Source organism: Cervus elaphus, chromosome 20, assembly GCF_910594005.1.
Source record: "Cervus elaphus chromosome 20, mCerEla1.1, whole genome shotgun sequence".
NCBI lineage: Eukaryota > Metazoa > Chordata > Mammalia > Artiodactyla > Cervidae > Cervus > Cervus elaphus.
This window is the reverse complement of record NC_057834.1, coordinates 34391038-34413276: the sequence shown is the minus strand read 5'-3', so window position 1 is coordinate 34413276 and position 22239 is coordinate 34391038. Positions and strand designations below refer to the sequence as shown.

General features: G+C 40.0%; 2 protein-coding genes across 2 annotated transcripts in view; both read right to left on the bottom strand.

The window, feature by feature from the left end:
* The window catches only part of SPTA1 (spectrin alpha, erythrocytic 1), a 67466-nt gene extending 59068 nt beyond the window's left edge, over positions 1-8398 (bottom strand). Inside the window, exons 1-6 of the mRNA XM_043877186.1 lie at positions 8298-8398; positions 6875-7114; positions 5623-5748; positions 3886-4026; positions 2747-2893; positions 806-939 (exon numbers count right to left, since the gene is read on the bottom strand). Coding sequence (XP_043733121.1) covers positions 806-939; positions 2747-2893; positions 3886-4026; positions 5623-5748; positions 6875-7111 — 785 coding nt within the window. The 5' untranslated portion in view covers positions 7112-7114; positions 8298-8398. The remainder of the gene's footprint in view (positions 1-805; positions 940-2746; positions 2894-3885; positions 4027-5622; positions 5749-6874; positions 7115-8297) is intronic.
* Positions 8399-14409: 6011 nt separating this feature from the next.
* On the bottom strand, positions 14410-21564 carry LOC122678205 (olfactory receptor 6K2-like). The gene is made up of 2 exons (XM_043878803.1): positions 21157-21564; positions 14410-14967 (listed from the first exon to the last, which is right to left on the bottom strand). Exons 1-2 carry the CDS (start codon positions 21562-21564, stop codon positions 14410-14412), a joined length of 966 nt encoding a protein of 321 aa, XP_043734738.1.
* Positions 21565-22239: the final 675 nt, after the last annotated feature.

Below are 22239 nucleotides of genomic sequence, written 5' to 3'. Positions count from 1 at the left end.
CCAGCAAAGGAAGAAGGCAGGCATTCCAGGGCAAACAGCACCCAGCAGGACCAGCCTCACTCACCCTGTCAGAAATTATCCTATCTTCCCACACACTAGCAAAAAATAGCGTAAAGAATTCCTGTTTGGGGGCTTCCCTGGTGATCCATTGGTTAAGAATTCACCTGCCAATGCAGGGGACATGGGTTCAATCCCTGGTCCGGGAAGATCCCACTTGCAAAGAGACACTAGGCCCATGCACTGCAACTAATGAAGCCCATGCATCTAGAGTCCGTGCTTCACAAGAGAAGCCGCCACAATGAGAATCCCGCCCACCACACTGAAGAGTAAACCCCGGCTCACCTCAGAGAAAGCCCGCCCACAGCAACCAAGACCCAGTACAGCCAAAAATAGAATAAATGCACAAGATTTTTAAAAAGAGTTCCTACTTTAATGGTTTCCACTGAGATGTAGGGACCTGGGCATCCTGTCAGCTGAGCCTCCAGATATACTTCTGTGTTAGCTCTTCATAAACGTCCTCCTTCCTAACCTCACGCTGCATTCTCTTTCTGCTTTTGCCCCTGCAGAACTTCCATCAGTAATTCACTAGTGCTAATTTTATTACTTTAAGCTCCATTTAACACATACTTGGCTATTGACTGGATCACAATTTTAACTACTCTGTCCCTTGTTGTCTTAAAGGCAAGCACATGCTTTTCTTTGATTCAGGGTATTGGCCACTAATTTTTAACAGTAACAGAGACTAACCCAAATACCCAACCTGGTGGTATTGCAGTTTCCTACAACTCAGTGGCCAGACTCCTACCTTCTGAATCTCTGGAGGTCTGCAGCACTGGACAGCATTTTCTGTCGTTGGAGAGCTAGATCATGGAGACGCTGCCAGGCTGTATTCACCTCGTTCTGCTTTGACTCAATCGAGGGCAGCTCAGGATGCCTTCCCTGTGGGAGTAAGTCAGTGTTAGACTAATGCAGAAAAAATATTAAAACACTTCTTATTTTACACTGGCCCATACTTTGTCAGAGCAGAGGATAACCATTTAACCAGATACTGCACTTCAACTTAGCCCTGGTCCCTTTTACTTGATCCACATCAAATCTAGAAAATCAAACCACCAGATATTGCATCTTCTGCCCACAGCTCAAGACTAGTCTACTAACATAGGTTGCCCAACCTCATTATTTTCAGAACTCCATCATGTTGATGGCTGCTAGCTTCCCTCAGGATCCTGGAAACCAAGGAAGAGAAAATTCCTTTTGCGAAATCTGACTTAATTTTTCAAAACTCTAATACTGTGAATTTTGGCTCTTTTGGGGCCCTGACACCTTTGAGAATATAGTTGGAGCTATTTCCTTCTTCCCAGAACTAGACAGATATGCAGATAAATTTAATTTTGCAGAAAAGTTCATACAGTTTTGCACACTATCTGAAGCAATGAGATTTATGTTTATCAGATAAAGCTAGCAGCATCAGCCCATTTTGATACTTGGCAATTTTGAGTAGTTCCCATATACCAGGTCACCCTACCCCTCCTATCCATGTTTATTCCTATTTCCATTTCTATTTTGCAGCCTCTTCAGACAGAATTTTCTTCTCCTTCCTTCTTTACAAGTAGAAATAATATTTTATAAGCCCCAGTACTTGGGCCTCAAGAGGTTTTTCAGCTTCTGTTCTTACCTTCTTGGAACACATTAAAAAGTATGATCTACTGAAAGATGAGAGAGCATATGGAGAAAGCCTGCACTATCCTTGCCAAATCCTTAGACATGGGAGGAAGGTTGTTTTAGATCCCGTATACCAACTGAGTCACTGTGTAACTGCAGTTACTTAAGAATATCAGGTGAGATCAGGAGAATGGCCCAGCTGAGCAGCTGAATCAGTGAATCTGACTCACCTGACCAAGAAAAAATAAGATGTTTTCTGTTTTAAGTTTTGTAGTGGTTTGGTAGATAGTAACAGATAACTAAAAAAATAAAATTTGCACAATAGGAAAAATACAGTCATGTTAGAGGGAGAAATTTAAAGACTGTTGGAAATGAGGCCTGGAAAAAATTGAGAAATAGTCTATTTTCCCTGCTCTAGTAACCATTAATCCTGAAATCTTGATCCTATTTACACATAAATGCCATTCCCATTATATAGCTGAAGTGATAATAAAACTTTAAATGGAAAAGCATGATAGCCAACTATTGCAGTTTCTGTTCAATTCCTTCACATATATATAAAACCAGACTGACTTCCCGGTTCTTACATGTGTTAAGAGTATTTAGTTACACGCTGAGTATTTGTATGCTCAGAAATTAAAAGCTTATTTAAAGACTTTCTTAAGTAAATGAAGGTAAATCTGCCTCTTTTTACTTCCCCCTCAAAGCACAGAAAAACTTATTTAATGATATCATATATATTATGAGAAGCCACCATTATTTTATATTCTTTGCCACTTTGGTGCTTCATAAACATGAGAAATCAATATACTGCACAGTGCAAGAGTAACCTCTTTGTGGACTGAATTTCTTTACATAAACTCATGTACACTCACTCACTCACACCTCTATTTCTGTAGACTGGCAAGGGATAAGTTCAGAAATGAGAGAAAGCTGCTCTGGGCATGTTACTCCAGGGACAGGTGTACCTCCGTGTTCTCACAATGTCCTACATATCTTTCTTGTTCTCTCTACAAATGGCCAGGCAATCTTCTTGAAGATCAGAACCCTTTCCCTGGATTGTCTCTGTTATTCCCCACCTCACCTCTGCACACTCATTGGCATATCGGTTCACTTCATTCACTCTCTCCTTTCGAACTGCCAGATCTGCTTGGAACTCTTCAAACTTCTTATGCAGAACCTCTGTGCGCTCCCAGTCCTCACCCAGCTCCACTGATGTCACCAGAGCCTCCTGTAGACGCAGAAAGGTCTATTAGGTCACCAGCAAATATTTAGAGATTCCCACAGGTCAAATGCCCAAAATCCTTGCTTATATTTACATTCCCAGGATAACTCAGAAGGAGATACCGGTGGAACCTGGGAGAACCCCTTCAAGAAAGAGTCAGAGCAAGGGTATATTTCCTGATGTGGCACCGTGACTCAGGAGACAGTGGTCTTTGGGGTAACTCTTTGGGAAGACCAGAGACATTGTCAGAAAATGCCCCTGGAAGAACATTTTTGTGGTTTGGAACATGAAAAGTAAATTCATTCTGGTTTTGCTCAATTCAACATACTGAGTATTTACAAAAGTATTGTGCTGAATGCTTGCCTGTGTAAATTTTCAATCCTAACCATAGGGTTATTCTTCAAGTAATAGAAGATAACCTCTCTAGTTATAGGTACTAAGAGACAATTCTCTCAGTTGGAACCAGAGTAGGATTGAAAACCTGAAAGGAGTGAAGGTTCATGGAAGGTAGAAGAGGGGCAATCCTAGATGATCTTTCAGTACACATTTTTTTTTGTATGTCTTGTCTTCTTCATATTCAGATTCATACATTTAGATTTATCCTCCTATAATGTTGCTTACTTCCAGAATACCTCTAAATCTTTGCTAACATTCCTCTCTCTTCCAAGGAACTAAGACCAGGAACAGATACCCTGACTTCTTTACAAAAAAGTGAAAGTGAAAGTCACTCAGTTGCGTAGCATGTTGCTTCTCGCGACCCCATGGACTGTAGCCTGCCAGGCTCCTCTGTCCATGGAATTCTCCAGACAAGAATGCTGGAGTGGGTAGCCATCCCCTTCTCCAGAGGATCTTCCCAACCCAGGGATAGAACCCTGGTCTCCCACATTGCAGGTGGATTTTTGCCATCTGAGCCACCAGGGAAGTCCGCATTAAATCCCTCTGGGATGTCTGGGCCAGAGGGATGGAAAGTCCTATATACAGGCTGTTTGCTCCCATACCTTGTCTCCAATCCACTCCAAGATGTCATCACACTTCTGGAAGTACTGTTGGAGTTTCAGGGCCCCCAGCAGCAGGGCACCCTTCTCCCGGGTCGCCTCCAGCAGCAGGTCCCACAGGCGCTTCAGTTCCTCCAGAAGGCCCTTTGGGAGAAGTAAAACCATTCAGGCACATTACCTGCTATGGAGCAGCAGGTATAGACTCAGAGACCTGTGCAGAGAGGGATCTGGATAAAAATCCCTCATCCCATTAACTTTTGCATTAATTGCTTGAAAATATTTAAAAGAGGATAAGGCATGTATGGGAATAGCCATTAAATCATATGATCTTCCATAAAGAAAAACAAATAATAACATTTGGGGATTTTAGAAGATGAAATGATTATAAATGATAAGACAGGATGGAATAAAAATCCATTTAAAAAAGGTGCTCATTTGAATTGGACCTTGAGGGCTAGATAGAATTTTGATAGGCAGAAGATACGGAGAGGGTGTTCAAAGTACTGCCAAAGGCATGGAAAAAACTTGGCAAGGACTGTTTGTCAGAATGGATTAAGAGCTACAAGTTTTTCTGACTTACAAAGGAAATAGGGTCACCAAAGCAATAAGAGAACTTGAGACTATATAGTTGAGGGCTCTAATGCTAGATTAGCTTAGAAGACCGGGTTTTACATATATTGTAAAATTGAAGGTATCATTTATGTTATATCTTCAAGAATCTTGTATTTTTCAACTACTTCATGGCTCTAAGGTAACATGTAGCATATAGATCACATTTATCTATGGATCCTGCCATGCTACAGGTCACTATAATCTCAGTAATTCTGATAGATGTGAAGATGTTTCAGACATTTCTCAACTACTTGAATTAACGTCAGGGACTGGTTTTTGTGCAATTTGACCAAATCATTTTTATTTAATAACAGGTAAATTTTGAGTTATTCTTGTTACAGAATCTTCTTTCTAATAAGGTTTATTCTTGCTAAAGTCTGTATCGTCTGATCATGTTTTGTTGACAGTAAAAGGAACTAGAATTTGTATACTAAATATGGAAAAACAGCCCCAGCTTATAAATATGAAACACACATTTCTTTTGACAATTTTAGAAACAGTTAAACAGTAAAAGAATTTCACTTAATACAGAAAGAACCTGAACTGACTCTATCAACACAAACATTTTAGGAGGATATATGAGTTAACTCAGAAAAAATCTGATAAATTAATAATGGATTCCATGGTGGTGGTGCTCTTCGACCTTAAGGGTTCAAGCATTTGGAGAACTACAATAGTAGTTATAGCATGTGAGCTCTGAAGAGAAAGAGGCATCATAGACAAAGGGAGAAAGATTTCAGAGAAGATTCAAAGACAGAGCATCCCTTGTTTAGAGAGTTTAAACACCAAGGACTCCAAGCTTAGAAGAGTTAGCCCAAAAGGACATTCGGGAAAGCCAATTCATCTGGGTTGAAGTGGGTGTGATCTTGAGCCAGCCCATCCTGTGATGGCATAAGGAGGAAGGTGACTCTATTCAATGAGAGCTTTGTGCCATAGCTCTTCTAGGCTCCTAGGAACACTAGCACATCCCATCATTTTTTCCTTCCACAATCCAAGTAAAATATAAGAGGCAGAACCATGGTTCCAAGTCAGTTATATCAAGGTTTACACCTGTTGTAATCAATGAAAACTCTGATAACATAATCAACAATTAGAAGCATCTCTCACAGAGCCCAACCATATATTTACCTTGGTGTCCTCATGGGCAAAATGCCCCTCAGGAAATCGGAGTTCCCTGGTTTTTTCCAGATCAGGAAGGACCCATAATTTTGCTTGCACCTCTGCTTCAAAGGATTCATGCTTCTGATATTTCCCCTGAAGATTAGAAATCAGAGTTTATGACTTATTGGAGCCTGGTCTCCTGGACCATAAAAGAGTTCTTTTATTCCTCTTCTTTCTTGCAGGCAGAACTACCTGTTTCCCAGCATAGATTAAATGATAGCCTATGACCATAGCTAGAGGAGTCCTATCCTAAAAGAAGTGGTTGTGGCAGAATCATCACATATAGGTTTTCAAAGATCCCAGACCCAATGTCCAGGACCACAGAAGAAGGTTTTTTCAGTCCTTACTGCCTTTGGGAAATTTCCAATAAATATTACATTAAAGTCTTAATTGCCTTCTGTGGAAATTAAATAATGTAACACAGAATTTTTCCTTTTAAGAAAAAAGGAACTAAATTCTACTGAAAGTAGTGAACAATGAGGAAAATGATCATGACAACAGTGGCTCTTATTTTAATTGGGAAGTTTTTGCATGCCAGATTATGCTCTTGTTGTCATATATAGGTTCATCCGTTTAGTAGGTAACATTTTGTTCTTGTTCTAGGTGCTTCCTTTCTGATTTCCTCTGTGCATTTTAGGCATACAAGCCTTTCTTCTGATCCTGACTATGCCTTATTCTGTAATACAAGTAGTAGGGGGAGCTTCCACCAAACCTCTCTATCTGAGACCTCTCGTTTGGACTTAACAAGAGGCATGAACAACCAACTGGGAAAAACTCTGGTTAAATCATATCTTTCTGAGGAGAGCAAAGAGAAGCTGGTTCAGAAGTACTGATGTCTCTTTACTTCAATTCCATCCTTAATGTCACAAATATTGAAATTCCATACTGCATCATGAATTCTTTGCATTCTCAGTGTTTTGCCCATGCTTTAGGTTCAAAGCAATATTGCATTTATAAAGTATTATCTAGAATGAGTTCCCTGTGTAAATAAGACATTGAGGCTTAAGGAGTTGAAGACATGGACTATTTAGAGACAGAATTACAGTTCCCAAAGTCTAATCTTTCTATTACAGCAGGAACAGATACCCTGACTTCTTTACAAAAAAGTGAAAGTGAAAGTTTCACTAGAGTTTACCAGATGCACACCTACATTATAAAAATGTTTCCCTCCCTAGAGATTTTAGAGTCTACTCCAGTGAAGTCAGTGAAACTGAAGAACCTGTATGTTCGTTGGGTCTTCATAGCTTTTATCACTTGCAATCTTCATTTTCTCCGTGATCCATTTCTCATGGTCATCTGCATCTCGTATGAAAACCTGGTAGTGATAGGAATCTTCGAGCTTCTGACCCCTCTCAGCAACCCGTTCCTTGAACCTCTGGTACCGAGCCAGCACCTTCTGGCGCCTCTCCTGGATCTCTTCTGCTGTCTCCAGCTCCTTTGACCCATCACTCTCCATAGCCTGCAAGTTAAAAAGCTTCTCTTACTGCTGGTTTTCAAGTCTCTAGTATACTGGGTTTTTTTCTCTCTCTCTCTGACATTCTATCTTTTTAAATGTCTCAAGGCATTTACTCATGTTGGATTTATGTTCAGATATCTTGATACCCATAAAATTCTCTTTTTAGAAAGGCTGTAATATATTTATATAATTTTAACCATATACAGCTACAACTTAGGCTAATAATTCTTGGTCATTCAGAATACTTTTCCAACTTTTCACATAAATATCTGCCCATATTAATAAATTTAATTAACAATAAAGTTCTATAACATGCATTGTTAGACTAAGTGAAAATAACTTTAAATTAGCAAAATCACATTTTCAGATGCATATAAAGAAATACAATTTTACTGCTTTCAAAAGCTTAAAAGGTGTTAACATATACAGATCATGACAAACCTAATTTAATAAATAAAAATGGCTTGCAATTAATTTTGACAAATTATATACCCCAAAGTCCAAAAAAAAGTATGTAAAAATATAACTAATATACTATTTACTTTTTTATTTTCTTTATTCAGAAGCATTACAAATCAAAAATTTATCACATTTACAATCTAATTACCACAAATTTAAAATTATTAGCATCTTGGTAATTGACTTTTGCAGTATAAAACATTGTATTATCAAATAAAATCACGCATTATTTTCCAATAATAGTGGGATCCAATTTATTTGTGACAACATCCAACAAAATCTCCATAGGATACATCTTTATTTATCTAAGCACAGTTTTTCTTAGTTTACCTCTGTGAAAACATTCAATATAAGATTTAGACTTTAGTCTCCTTCTATACATAATTGTTATTCTGTGGATGGCCTTTACTAGTTCGGTTACAGAAATAAATCCTTCTATGGAGACTCAAACATTTATTGTGTGTTATTTTGCTCCAAGTTATCAGGTTGTTCTCCGTGTAAACCTGTGTAAACAGGTCTTTGCTGGATTTTGTGCTGTATAGTCACAAGCTCAAGGCCAGTTTAAAGTGATACATTCATAAAAAAGAGAATTAAAACTAAGCTTCTTTACTTCTTAAGAATCAAGAAATAATTCTTGCTGATCCTGTCAAAGATAGCACAGAAAGTTCAAAGGAGACAGCTTTCCTAATTATATTGGTGACAAATTGTCCAATAAAGATGTACTCACGGTTTCCTTTGGAAAGTGTTATGCTTTTCCTAAAGGTCAAGAACCCGCCAAAATAAAATTTATCCAAAAGAGCGAGAGAGAAAGAAAGAGAAACAATTCACATGTAATCGTTTAGTCTAATTTAGATAGAGATGAGAGAAACGTTACACATGTGGCAAGACAAAGAAAAAAAAATAGCCTGTTGCTTGGGCCAGAATCCCGCCAACTACAATCTACCCTATCTTCAGGAGACAGATTGAGCTGAGGCAGCTGCTAACTTGCACAGATGCTGGGTGATTCAGCGCTTTGAGGGGACTATGGCTCTCAAAGTTCTTCAACAGGACTTTATTAAAAAAAAAAAAAAATGGAAGCAAATTTCTTAGATGAAAACTTAGAAAAAAAACTTATAGATGTAATATAGGGCCATGTTAAGATTATGTTTTGTTTCTTCAATTAGCTTTAAATTTCACTTCTGAGAATTATAAATCAGGAAGGAATTCTGGGTTGCCCATTCTTCATACTCTGTACAGAATTACAAGAACTCAAGGCATACAGAGGTTCTTGTTCCAACCTGTCTCTCAGAAATACAAATCACCAACTCCATTAAAACTCAGCTGCAGATTTTTGACAACAAGTTAAACAGTCTTTAAGCAACAAGACATCCTAATTCTTGCTGTAGAGACTTTGTTAAAATAGGGAGAAAATTTTATTCCTGATCTCACAGATTGTTCCTTTTATTTAAATGATTATGGATAAGGCTAAATCAGATTTTTAAAAACCCAAAGGAAGTAAGATATATGCTTGCTTATTTGCATTTTGTGAAACAGAAATTAGGATACCCCATCACTTTGTCGACAAAGGTCTGTATAGTCAAAGCTATGTTTGTTTGTTTGCTTGATTTTCCAATAGCCATGTACAGATGTGAGAGTTGGACCATAATGAAGGCTGAGTGTTGAAAAATTGATATTTTCAAAATATGGTCCTGGAGAAGACTCCTGAGAGTCCCTTGGGCTGCAAGGAGATCAAACCAGTCAATGCAGAGGAAATCAACCCTGAATATTCATTGGAAGGACTGATTCTGAAGCTAAAGCTCCAATACTCTGGTCACCTGATGCGAAGAGCCGACTCATTGGAAAAGACCTTGGTGCTGGGAAAGATTGAGGGTAAGAGGAGAAGGGGTCAACAGAGGATGAGATTGTTGGATGGCATCATTGATTCAATGGACATGAGTTTGAGCAAACTCTGGGACATAGTGAAGGACAGGGAGGCCTGGTGTATTGCAGTACATGGGATCTCAAAGAGTCAGACACGACTGAGCAACTGAACAACATTTGACAAATTAATGAAGTCATAAAATATCTAAAAATGGAACAAAATTATAAACTTTGGGATAAAGTCATACTATTTATTGTATGTATTATTTTTAATGAAGAGAAAAGAAAGCAGAAATCCTCCAAACACATAGTTCTTTTATACAACTTTTAAGAAGTGAAGTAAACATATCAAAAAAAAAAAAAAAAAAAAGATCGGGATGGCTTCAGATCCTCCTAAAAAACAGTGGGTCTATCCATGTCAAACATCATTTCCCTGTAGATCCAACTTGAATAATATAGTATTCATGGTCTACTAAGGTAGACCAAGGTTCTACATTTCTAGTTGATTCACCCTGGATCATCTCACCCAAAGAAACTGAGAGAGCTTTAAATTCTCTTCTTGAAAGTGTGCTATTAACTTTATTTTTCATATAGTTTCATTATATAAAAATCAAATTTGGGTGCTAACGGCATAAACACAAATCTTAGGGAATGTATTAGTACAAGTGTCAGGATGTTTCCTTTGGATTGATGGAAGGGCATGATGAGAAAATCTTGAACCCTGGTAGCTTAATACTTGGGCCTCTGACCTTCTTGCCACTATTACATTTTCCAAAGAATGGTTATTGGCACTGATGACATAGAGGCCCTGAGTACAGGACACTCAGGTAAAGAATGTACGAGAGACATTGTGCAGGTTAAGAATCATGTTCAATCTTTAAAATTGCATGTAGCCCTTTATATAAATGAGTGCTGAGAGATTACAGGGAAAACTAAGTTCATTACAGACAGCTTCATTAAAGAGAAGTCTTATACTCAGTTTTACAGGGTGGGAGTACTTTTGAGAACTGTTGTATTTGATCTTGGTTATCAGCTCTGGGCAGAACTGTACTTCTCACACTCATTTAATCAGCAGTGCCCAGCTTTCCTGAGTCTCTTCTCAGTTATCAGATCTTCATTTCCTGGACTGAGAAACTCCAACAAATATCCCCAAATTCTAAAGTGTCCCCAATTTGCAACACTAAAATTCACATGCTTACTGTGGAATTTTAGAGTTCAATTTTCTCAACTCATTTAACAGCAAGGAAAAATACACTAATTTTAATGTAAAAAATGTTTTCCTATGCAGTAGAGGTCATCATTATTTTATTTTTAAGACTTTATTTTTGTTTCTCCAGAGTGAGTTCTCATTTTAAGAAGCCTCCAATGTTTGTCTCCCAAATTTAAAATATTAAATATTATCATTCAAAAAAAAGAAAAGAAAAGAAAGAAAGAAAGACCTCTTTGCAGTGAACAATATTCACTTTAACTTTTATTACCTCAGATTCTCCAAAGTTGTGCTGTGCTGTTCTTAGTTGCTCAGTCAAGTCTGACTCTATGTGACCCCATGGACTATAGCCTTCCAGGCTCCTAAGCCATGCGGATTCTCTAAGCAAGAATACTGGAGTGGGTTGCCATGTCCTACTCTAGTGGATCTTCCCAACCCAGGGGTCAAACCCAGGTCTCCTGCATTGCAGGTGGATTTTTTACCATCTGAGCCACCAGGGAAGCCCATGAATACAGGAGTGGGTAGCCTATCCCTTTTCCAGGGGATCCTCCCATCCTAGGAATCAAACTGGGGTCTCCTACATTGGCAGGCAGATTCTTTATCACTAGCACCACCTGGAAAGCCCTTATTTAATATAATCTTCCCCAAATATCAGACAATAGATAGGTTGGTGAGGTGGAACACAGTGTAAGAGAACTCACTGCTCAATCCTCAGTAATGTGAATTAAAAAAAAAAATCATGTAAAAAATTCCACTAGCAGGTCAGCACAGTGATCTCCCCTCTGAATGATATCCTTATTTTGACCATCAGACCCTGCTGTATGCTGTTTCTTTTCCTTTAGCTTTTCTCTCAATTTGAAATTGTTTTTATTCAACACACTGGAATAGCATGCACATATACACAGTTTAGCTGGTAAAATTACATTTGCAATTTGGAGTGAGGGTGTGTTTAATCTTAGAAGGTTTTTAAGTAGAGTAGTAAAGCAATAATATCTAAGTTTTAAGAAATAATATAGTCTCTGTTGTACGAGCAGACTGAAGGTGAGAAAGTGTGGAAGTTTCAGCTATATAAATTTTTTAGAGACAATGATAAATGACAATGGCATAAGTGTCATTTATATAACATATATAAATGTCATTTATGAATGTCATTATAAGTGATAAATGATAATGATACAATAATAGTCATAATATAATTTATAGATAATTTATAAATTATAATGATAAATACGTGATATTGATAAAGATAAATGACAAGCATAAATTTTGAGGGACTAGGAAAGTAGTAGATGGTAGATCTGCCCGAAGTACGGGAGCCTCGGGTTCAATCCCTGGGTTGGAAAGATCCCCTAGAGTATAAAATGGAAACTTACTCCAGTATGATTGCCTGGAGAATTCTGTGGACAAAGGAGCCTGACAGGCTACAGTCCACGGGGTGGCAAAGAGTCGTCAGACACAACTTCGTGACTAACATTTTCATTTTCTTTTTCAGGAAAGTGATAAGCAAAGTTTATATTTTAAGGCAAGACATAAAGTTTATATTTTAAGGCATGACAAGAAAATTTCAGCATAAAATTCTGTGTGTCCATTTGTGTCTCCCTAATGTGCAGTGTGCACCTGCCTTACACATCAAAAAGAACTTCTCAAGGATGGGAGTGTCTGCTGGGCAGTAAAGATCACTTCTTTTCCTTTCTTCTGCCCCTAGCAATGTAACTCCTTTTAAAATAAATACTGTTATTTCCCAACTCTGTGAAGAGTCATAATGACTTCATGCTTGGTTTGTAAATGCTTACCTGGACTATGTATCCTTGTTGAACTTTATGTAAAACATCAGTATGTCATTTGATGCATGATCCTTTATCTTGAAGATGTATCTGACTGTGCCTCTGACCTCTAACAGGTGGAACAGTTCTCAGAGCTTTCTGAGAGTCTGTCTCCCTGGTTATGTTGCTCAGTTTGGCTCAAATAAAATTCTCCTTATTTTTCTAAACTGGATTGTTAGTTGAACTTTAATTGAGAAATAGATTATATAATATACAATCTTAAAAAAGGGAAAACAGATAAGAAAACTGCATAACCCTTTCACATTCTGGAATTTTTGTATATCAACTCTGGAACAATAATTACACTTAGAAAATTATAGTTAAATAATTAGTCAATCAACCTGTAATTTCATTCCTCATGTTTTATGAAAAACATTAAAAATAGAACATTAAAGACACACTATTTAAATACAGGAACACTTCTTGTTTCCCTTTTTTTCTCTTTTTCCTTGTTTTCTTATGACAAGTGTATTTTCTGATTGACTTCCCTTTACCGAGACCTCTCCAGCTACAAACTGTGACTTTTCTCTCACAGTTCTTTCTATCTGAGTTCTTTTAGATAGCATTATCCTCTTCTCATAAGACCTTTCCCTTAACTTGTGTCTTTGCATCTGATTCTTGAATATCATAAGATTTAGGGGTGAGGATGAGGGCATGGCTGTGGCATATTAGCGGGGAAGTAAGACTGACAACCATAGGATTCCTGTAGGTGGGCTACAGAAAAGTGAAAATCTATTAACATTTGCATAGTCATCAGCTTTGTTATTGCATCACCACTGAGGTGTGGGCCCTGGAGAAAATCACCCTTTATGAAGCATGTATAAAGACAAGGATTCACAAGAGAAAGAGCCCTCAAACAAAGTAAGATTTAAAAAAATGGAGTCTAGCATCCTGAAACCCAAGGGAGAAGAGGTCAAAAAGGAAGCCCTGTTGTCCAATGTGGTAGATCAATTGGCTGGAACAATCTGAATGCAGCATGCTGATACTGGTTTATTCACTAAATAGATATTTATTGATATTCCTGCTTCATTAATAAGTACTTTACATGTTATTACAGTGAAACCAAGGATTACATTTTTCAATGTATCATGAAAAAATATTGATTAGCTAATTAATAGGTTACTTATATTACTTTACTTTTCTTAGAGTTAAGGTTTTTGTTTGTTCATTTATTGCATTTAAAATTTTCTTCAATGAACTTCTTGGCCTGAGATTCTTTGCCATGGTCCTTAACTACCACAGAACTGCAACCAACTCCTTTGCGAGGCTTCTCTCTATGTCAATTTAAAAGAGGCCTATCCATTCTCTTCATTTCTAGTGGTCATCAATATTAATGAAGTTAATTTGGTGTTCAATAAATCAACTTCCACTAACTGGGCACATAGGCTCATTATAATTGGATGCAGGCCTTAGTCCCTGTTATTGACCCAGACATGGAATTAATATTGTGTAGTACTGCCAAGATAAAAATCATACAAGGGATTCATAATTGAACCTACTGAAAAACATCTAGTATGCTATTTATCAACACATGAACACTCGGTTAGAAATTAGGATTATTCTTCAAGTATATTAATTGTAAATACCATAGAGAGAACTTAGTCTTATGAAGATGGTTGCTCAGTCACCATATCTTATAATCATATGTCTTGACTCTATTAAAATTAAATTTTTACCCCAATTATTTCCACAAGTTAAATTTATCTTGGAGAAATTGAGTGGCGGAAAACCTAATCAACAAAGTCTGATTCAAAATGTGTCAAATTGAATAAAGGTTGAAAAAAACCTATTGAACTCAGTTACTAGTGAATTTTGTTTATTGGTGACCTTTGGGAGACCAGTTTCAACCAGACTGACAGAAAAAGACAGATGAAAGAGAGTTGAGGATAAAAAGACTCTAACAATTATATAGACTCCCAAACATTAAATCTTATTTGAGGTCCCTGGTCTTATGAAAAAAAGATGCTCACTTGACTCATGTGCTTTTTTATGGCTTCCTTTATCTCTTTATTCCTCAAGCTATAGATAATGGGGTTGAAAAATGGGGATACAACTGCAAAGGCCAGAGCAATGGCTGTATCCCAGAATAAGGAGTACGTGGCAGAGAAGCGTAGGTACATGAGAGCCACACTGCCAAAGAAGAGCAGAAATACAGTGAGGTGGGAAACGCATGTGGAAAAGGCCTTGCGACGGCCCTCAGTGGAACGAATACGTAGAATTACAGCCACGATACCAACGTAGGACATGAAGATGAGCATCACAGCTGTGATGATCTCCACTGCATGGACAACATCCACTACCTGAATCATGAGGATGGCTTGTGTGTCTGTGCAGGCCAGGCGCAGTACTGGGAGGAAGTCACAGAAGATATGCTCCAGGTGATTAGAGCCACAAAAGGGCAGTGTGGAGATCCAGGCAATCTCAGGAAGGGGTGTGACAAAACCGCAAACACAGCAACCTAAAGTCAGCCAGGCACATAGCTTTGGGGTCATGATAGTGAAAGGTTGCTGCTGAACGATAAGACGCGGGATTCTTGGCCTCCGGAGGAGACGAATTCAATCCGGGGCCAGAGACGAGGCTGGATCGCTCAGAGCTTTTGTGTAATAAAGTTTTATTAAAGTATAAAGGAGATAGGGAAAGCTTCTGACATAGGCATCAGAAGGGGGCAAAAGAGTACCCCCCTCCTAGTCTTTAGCTGTATGTTATATAGTCACTCACAGTCTGTTAATGAAATGAAAGGAATGTCATAAAATTTAGAATGGCATCAGATAATTCATCCCAGGCCATAAAACGATTGACTTGAATCTTTTAGAAGGGCAGAATACCAACAAATAGTTCCGTTTACATAGATTAGGAGAACAATACCTGAGGAAGTAAGTTAGGCCGTTTAGCAGAACCAACTTGAAGATTGAGTCTGGGGTTCATTAACATAGCTTAAGACCACATTTCCATACGAAAAAGGCATGTATTGGTTAACTCAAAGTTTGAGAGTGGTTAGCTTTAGGTGAGACCAGGTGTCATGGCAACACAGAATGTTAAGAGAAACCTCCTTTTAAATTTGTATAGAGAAGGAAAAACAGATCGCTGGTTTGTTTCTTCCTGCCGCTTAAGAGAGATAAAAATGTCTGGCACTTACAGCCTCTTTCCTCCATTTGGAGACCCCTGGCCTTCCTGCCTGTTACCCTCTCATTCCCCCCTTTTCTTTTAGGAGAATTATGTTGCCTAGGGAAAAGGGGCGTCGTTTCCATTCCATAACTGCTTCCGAGCTGACAAGGGGCGTTGTCCCTAAATTGGTGAGGCAACATATTCTCCTAATCCTCATAATGAGGATGTCTGATCCAGGGGCCCCAAATAGTAGTCGGAAGAAGCTGCAGTGATAGCAGGAGTTTGAGCAACCATTTGTAACTTAAAAGCTTTCATGCGACTAGAAACAAATCTAGTTACACAGTTACAGATGCAGGGAGCAAACAGGAAAAACAAAACAATCAGAATTATTGTAATTAAGATAGTTTTCCACCATGGGGAACTAGTTAACATCTCCCAAAGTGAGGCAATTGAGGCTTCAGGAGTATCCATGGCCCCAATCATCTTGTTCATGTGTTTAGTAAAATGAGTAACATTAGTGCTCATATCAGGTATATATGTGCAGCATTGAGTATGAATGATGGCACAAGTTCCTCCTTGTGCAGCTGTCAGAATATCTAAAGCCAATCTGTTTTGTAAAACCACCTTTCTAATTTGTGCTTGTTCAGCATTAAGAGCTGAAATAGCTTTTTGAGAATCTTGTAATGCCTGTTGAGTAAAATTAGTCAAAGCATCTACTCGTAGCATAACATCTGTAGTTCCCAAAGAGGGGACAAACACTGCAGCTAAATAATCATACCAGTGAAATACAGACCTTGCCCACCGAGTTTTAAGGTGGGGTAAATTAGCAGGCTTTTCTGGAAGCTCTGAAAATATAAAACCATGAGTAAAGGCTAGACCCAGGGTGCATCTCCCTATCCAGCCAGGGGGAAGCCAAGCCCATAGGTAAGAGCCACATATCCAGTAAGTCCCGTTTGGGGCAAGCCAGCGTGACTGAGATACCCAGTCCCAATTAGTGCCTGGCCAGACAAAGGGAGGTCCTGAACTGGGATTGGAAAACACGGGAATGATTACGTTACATATTTCTTGAGGCAAAAATCCCAATTGTTTCCAATCAGTGTAATTAAGTTGCTGGCTAACTTTGGGGGATGGCTCTGCTTGTTCCCAGCATATAGGGGCAGTAGATATTAGACGTCCCTTTTCAGGAGTTAGCCATATAACCTCATCCCATATTTGATAAACGTCAGGTAAAAAACCATCAGATCTAGACCTATTTGTCTTATGTGCAGCAAAATAGTGATCAAACTGAGACAGTGTATAATCAAAATTAAAAGTCACATTATGTCCATAGTTAAGGTACAAAGTATTGCACCAGTCCATTCTAGGGTTGTTAGATGTCATCAGACGAAGAAGAGGCATCACATGTGATTGTTGTCGAAGGTATTCACAGACTTGGAGAAAGTCCTTTCCTTGAAGTGGAGATGTCCACCACGGGAAGCCTTCCACTGATGAAGAGGGGAGTGCTCCGCAGACCCAGCAGTTAGACCGATTGTGGAATGCAGCATAGGAGTGAGCCCAGGACAGGAAGGCATTGTCTTGAGGATCAGCAGAAGTAAAACATAAAATGACATCACTTAGTTCTGATACTGCTTCTTATGTGGGAATAAGTGTGGGTCTTTGAGCTTGACAACCACAGGAATAGCATTTTGTGCTCGACCCACAGATTTTCCATCAGCCCATACTCTAGGATTCACATTTTGTTCAACTAAAGGGAGAGAAAGGGAAGGCTCCATATTCATGAAAACAGAGGCATGGACTTTGCTCAGTATATCCCTCCCCAAAAGGGGTGAGGGTGATTCTGGCACGATAAGAAACTCGTGTGAAAATAGCACAGAATCCCAGTTGCATGATAGAGAATAACTGAAGTAATACCTTTTGGCTCGTCCAGACAGTCCCATTACGGAAGCGGATCGGGAAGAAAGTGGGCCAGGGGCTTCAGTAAGCACGGAGTAAGTTGCCCCAGTATCTAAAAGGAAATTGACGGATTGGCCTCCCACTGTTATTAATACCCGGGGTTCCTCAGGTGTAATTAGGACGGGAGCTTGTGTGGGGACCCCCGGGCACCTTCAGTCCTGATTGTCTTGAGAGTCAGACCCCTGAGACCTACGCCTCTGGGGGCAGTCTCTCCTCCAGTGTGGTCCCTTGCAGACCGGACATGGAGCCGGGGGCGGCTTAGATGCCTGAGGGCAATCCCGCTTGAGATGCCCCTCCTTTCCACAGCAATAGCAAGCCCATCCCTTTTCACCTGGGTCCCTCTGGGCATTTTTCTCAGGCTGCTTAATAACGGTTTTCATAGCCATTGCGAGGGCTTCCGCCTTTTCCTTCGTCTTTCTCTGCCTTTCTTTCTTTTCCTCATATTCCCTACCATAATAGACTGTCTGAGCCAGTTGTAACAGATTATCTAAAGACTGATTTGGTCCATACGCCCGTTTTGATAACTTACGGCGAATATCTGGAGCCGACTGAGTGAGAAATTTATCTTTTAAGATCACTTTCCCTTCTTCACTTTCGGGATCAATCTCAGTGAATCTGCGAAGGGCTTCTCTCAGTCTATCTAGGAATTTACCAGGAGCTTCTTTCTCCTCCTGTTCTATGTCTGCCAGTTTGCCATAGTTTAAAGGCTTAGAACGCGCCTGTCTGAGTCCTTCAAGAATACATCTGACAAAATGACTCTGATCCCATCTTCCTTTAGCAGTGTTATAGTCCCAGTCTGGTTCTGTAGCTGGGACCGCCTGACTCCCAGTGGGGAGGGCAGTTATCTCGTCCTCCCTCTTTCCCACTGATTCATTACCAAGCCATTCATCACCATAAGCAACCGCTTTCCCCAAAACTCGAGCCTTTGAGTCGGGAGTCAACGTTTGTCCCAAGATATACATCACATCCTTCCAAGTGAGGTCATAATGCAGAGTAACACCTTTAAAAGCTCTAATATATTTTTCTGGGTCCTCTAAATAGTCTCCCAGGTCCTCTTTAATTCTTTGTATCTCTTGATAAGAAAAAGGCTTATTAACTCTCATAGACTGATAATTTCTCCCGGTGGGTACTTCGTGAAGAGGCAACAGCATGAGTGGCTGTCCCTCAGTCTCTCTGGCTGCTCTGCACATATCCCAGGGATAGATTGGAGAAAGCTGCTTTTCTTTGTCTCTTTGCCTCCTGTCCTCCATCTCATCTCTTACTTCGATGGTCTGAGTTTCTACTGAAACCAGAGTAGTCTGAAGTCGTACTGAGACAGGAGTTGTTTGGACCTCTACATGAGCAATTCGAATCTCAATTTGGGTTCCCACTGAGACCGAGGCAGTTTGAGTCTCAGTTTGTGTTTCCACTGAGACCAAAGCAGTTTGAGTCTCAGTTTGTGTTTCCACTGAGACCGAGGCAGTTTGAGTCTCAGTTTGTGTTTCCACTGAGACCAAAGCAGTCTGAGTCTCAGTTTGTGTTTCTACTGAGACCAAAGCAGTTTGAACCTCAGCTTGGAGACCCGGATATGGGGGCAAAGTAGGAGGACAGGGGGGAGCGGAAGGTTTCACACCCAAATCTATACCCTTAGGACATAAGTCTGGCATATTTCGCAGAGAGAAAAAGGGCAACACATACGCTACTTCTACCCATTTTCCTTGCTTTTTACAGAACCGGTCTAATTGTGAAACAGTGTTATACTTAAGAGACCCTCCAACTGGCCACCGTTCGCCGTCCTCCAGCGGGTACCGCGGCCATGCAGTATCACATAGGAAGACCAGGTGTGTCTTCTTTAAGCCCTGGGGATCAAATCTATCCCAGTTTTTCAGGATACAGTTCAAAGAAGTGAGGCTGGAATTGTTAGCTCCCATCTGTAAGAGAGAAAAAAAAGCGACCAGCGCCATTTTTTCTACCGGAGGCGTCCCTCCCTGCTCTAGATGGGGGTGTAGACAGACGTTACACCAAAGCTTTTCCTTCCTGGTCGGACTTAGTCTGTCCCTTACCGACGCAGGCGTCACACTCGTCCCTCCCGGTTCTACCACCGAGACGGGGTGGGGATGCACCAGGGGTAGACCTGATGGCATCCCTACCTGACGTCCAGCTCTTCACCTCGCTTGCCTCTGATGCCACCCGGGGCGCAATCAGAGTAACCTTCCGGAATGCTTCCCAAGCTAAGACCTCTGGGGGACACATTCGTCACCTGAGTGCCTGTGCACAACCCTGAGTACATTCCTGACCGCAATAAGACCGATACAAACATGAAACTGAGATGTTCCTTCCAAGCGTCACCACACCGGTATAAGAGCCTCCTCTGGTCCACTAAGAGCCAGTGTTACCAAAGGAAAAAACCATTGCAGTTCCAATCCGAGTAACCTTTAACCTCAGAGATGCTCTGGGAGTTGGAGCTCCATCTAGCTTCCGAACTTTCCATGCCTAGCGAGGCTAGGCGCTTCCTGACTACCAATCCAAGTTTGAGACCTAGACCACAGTAGAGTAGCAACATAGGTCACAAGTCCCTTGAAAGTCTATGATCCGATAGATAAGGTTAGTACTTCTAATTCCCAAGGAGTTATGAAATGGTCAAAGAGACCGAAAAGTTTGACCGAGAAAGGAGAGTTCGGTCCACACACTTTGCCCGTTTCTGGTCAGTTCCCGAAGGAGACATTGGTTGCCTCTTGGCATTGGCAGGTCGGTATAAACCCCCGACAGGTTTTTGCCATAAGCCTTATGAGATCACCGCGGGACCGCAGAGCAGGGCTCCTCACTTGCTTCGCGCAGGGCGTTTCATTCATTTACACAAGCACACCATAGAGTTAGTAAAGTACAGCGGAAAACGTGTTCGCTAGGAGAACAAAGAACTAGAGCTCCAAGCATCCTTACCTTGTCCTGAAGGATCCCGGACGAGCCCCCAAGATGAAAGGTTGCTGCTGAACGATAAGACGCGGGATTCTTGGCCTCCGGAGGAGACGAATTCAATCCGGGGCCAGAGACGAGGCTGGATCGCTCAGAGCTTTTGTGTAATAAAGTTTTATTAAAGTATAAAGGAGATAGGGAAAGCTTCTGACATAGGCATCAGAAGGGGGCAAAAGAGTACCCCCCTCCTAGTCTTTAGCTGTATGTTATATAGTCACTCACAGTCTGTTAATGAAATGAAAGGAATGTCATAAAATTTAGAATGGCATCAGATAATTCATCCCAGGCCATAAAACGATTGACTTGAATCTTTTAGAAGGGCAGAATACCAACAAATAGTTCCGTTTACATAGATTAGGAGAACAATACCTGAGGAAGTAAGTTAGGCCGTTTAGCAGAACCAACTTGAAGATTGAGTCTGGGGTTCATTAACATAGCTTAAGACCACATTTCCATACGAAAAAGGCATGTATTGGTTAACTCAAAGTTTGAGAGTGGTTAGCTTTAGGTGAGACCAGGTGTCATGGCAACACAGAATGTTAAGAGAAACCTCCTTTTAAATTTGTATAGAGAAGGAAAAACAGATCGCTGGTTTGTTTCTTCCTGCCGCTTAAGAGAGATAAAAATGTCTGGCACTTACAGCCTCTTTCCTCCATTTGGAGACCCCTGGCCTTCCTGCCTGTTACCCTCTCAATAGTAGGGTAATGAAGAGGGCTGCAGATGGCCAGGTAGCGGTCAAAGGCCATAGCTGTCAAGAGACAAACCTCACTGATGCCTGTGGAATGGAAGAAATACATCTGCAGAAGACAGCCATTTAAGGAAATGCTCTTCTCACAAAGCAGGCAAGAGAGCATCTTTGGTATTGTAGCTGTGGTATACCAGATCTCCAGGAAAGAAAGGGCACTGATAAAGAAGTACATGGGAGTGTGGAGATGAATATTCAGCTGGACCACTGTGATGATGACCACATTTCCAACAACAATGAATGCATAAATGAAGAGCAGTAGAACAAAACAGATGACAGAATCTCTCCAGGAATAAGGGAAAGCAGAGAAGATAAACTCCTGAGCAGTGGTTTGATTGGCTTTCTCCATCTCCAGGTGAGAAATGAGGTTTTCAAATCCTACTGCACTCACACTTTCTAGGCAATGTCTACTACTCATCATAGAGTAAGTACACTTACAAAATGCCAACATCTGGATAAATCCCTGTCTTGGGAGTGTAGAAGAAGAAGGAATATTCCATATTCCATAGATGCTTACAACTAAAATTGGAATGTGGGAAAAATTCAATCAGAAAGCACAGCCAATAGATTAGGTTAATGATTCTCAAAATTTATCTGGCATCAGGATCACTTGGAGTGCTTGTTAAAACTTATCTTACTGGTCTTCAACCTGAGAAAAGTCAAGGAAGAGGCAGTAACCTACAAGCCAAGAAGAAAGGACTTGAAAGGAATCAACTCTGCCAAAATCTTGATGTCAGACTTCTAGATTTCAGGACTGTGAGAAAATAAATTCTTGTTGTTCAAGTCACTTAGTCTGATACTTTGTTATAAAAGCTTTACTAAATTAATATACCATACTTATACCCAGTACTCAACCAGTTTCCCTTGCTGACTTTCTTATTTCTTGGTTCTTCTAGATAGCGACTTCACACATTTTTTGCATATATTGCCTTCTTATGTCTCAAACTTAATTAATCATTGAAGTTTGCTTAACTTTTTTCTGTTGTATTACCAATACATTTTATTTCTTTTATTGTATCCCTAA